The sequence below is a fragment of a genome (assembly GCF_019968985.1).
Source record: "MAG: Porospora cf. gigantea B chromosome Unknown PgB_NODE_12690_length_1051_cov_5.83635, whole genome shotgun sequence".
Lineage (NCBI taxonomy): Eukaryota > Apicomplexa > Conoidasida > Eugregarinorida > Porosporidae > Porospora > Porospora cf. gigantea B.
The window spans coordinates 1-992 of NW_027178610.1; the positions used below are offsets into that span (position 1 = coordinate 1).

The following is a 992-nucleotide window of genomic DNA, read 5'->3' on the forward strand; positions in this document are numbered from 1 at the left end:
TCCAGAACACTCTTTATGGAAGACAAGCCGACGGCCTGCATACCAGCACGAAAAGCATGCAGGCGTTCATTGCCGGAAGAAAGGTATTGTTGCGCTCCCAGATACCCGATGCGCTTATGACCCTGCCCGGCAAGCACCTCAACAGCTTCCATAATAGCGGCGGCATCATGTATCAGAATGGCACTGCTGGCTGTCTTTAACGTGCGCTGACGTATAAGCTGAATAACGCGCATGTCCTTCAGGTAAAACGCCTCCTCTTCCAGCATTCCCGGAGCAGGAACCATAACAACCGCCTGTGCCTGAATCTCATGAAGCCGAAGCAAGGACTGCCTCTCCATCTCAATATCGTCATTCGTCAGATGGATGACAACCTGTAGCCCGTTTCTCTCAAGGGCTGCGGCCAGGTTATCGGCAAAACGGGCATAGAATTCATTAACAAGGTTGGGCAAAAGCAAGCCGACTACCGTGGTTTTTTCCCCGCGCATGGCCTTTGCTGCAACACTTTTCACATAGCCCAGCTCCTGCGCACGCTTAAGCACAAGGGTACGCGTTTCATCCTTCACTTTTGGGTTGTTGGACAAGGCCCGTGATACGGTCATATGTGAAATGCCCAGCTCACGGGCAATAGATGTAATGCTTACTCGTTTAGCCAACTGAATCTCCCTGAATTGCACACACTATGACAGGTTTTTCAAAAAAAGTCTTCTCTGCACAAACACACAAAAGGCTTTTATTACAAACAGAAAGAAATGCAACACAGCAGACGCAGCTAATAAAAACCCTCTCTTCGGAAATTATTATGTTGACAATCCCATTGTTTTGCAAGAAGAATGTTCACGTGAACATTTTAGCGGAGGTTTACACATGACCACACCTTTTGATGCCCGATGCAAAGCCCTTCTTGAAGAACTCACGCTGGGAACTGCCGATGACATAGAAAACATCTCCCCTCTTACAGGCGGCGTTTCATCCGACGTAGCCCTTGTGATGTA

General features: G+C 48.5%; 1 protein-coding gene across 1 annotated transcript; it reads right to left on the minus strand.

The window, feature by feature from the left end:
* Positions 1 to 599, minus strand: KVP17_005226 (uncharacterized protein; the record flags this gene model as incomplete). Its single annotated transcript, XM_068515032.1, has 1 exon — positions 1 to 599. A coding segment is annotated over one exon (599 nt), but the record flags the coding sequence as incomplete, so codon positions are not given.
* Between the last annotated feature and the right edge of the window lie 393 nt (positions 600 to 992).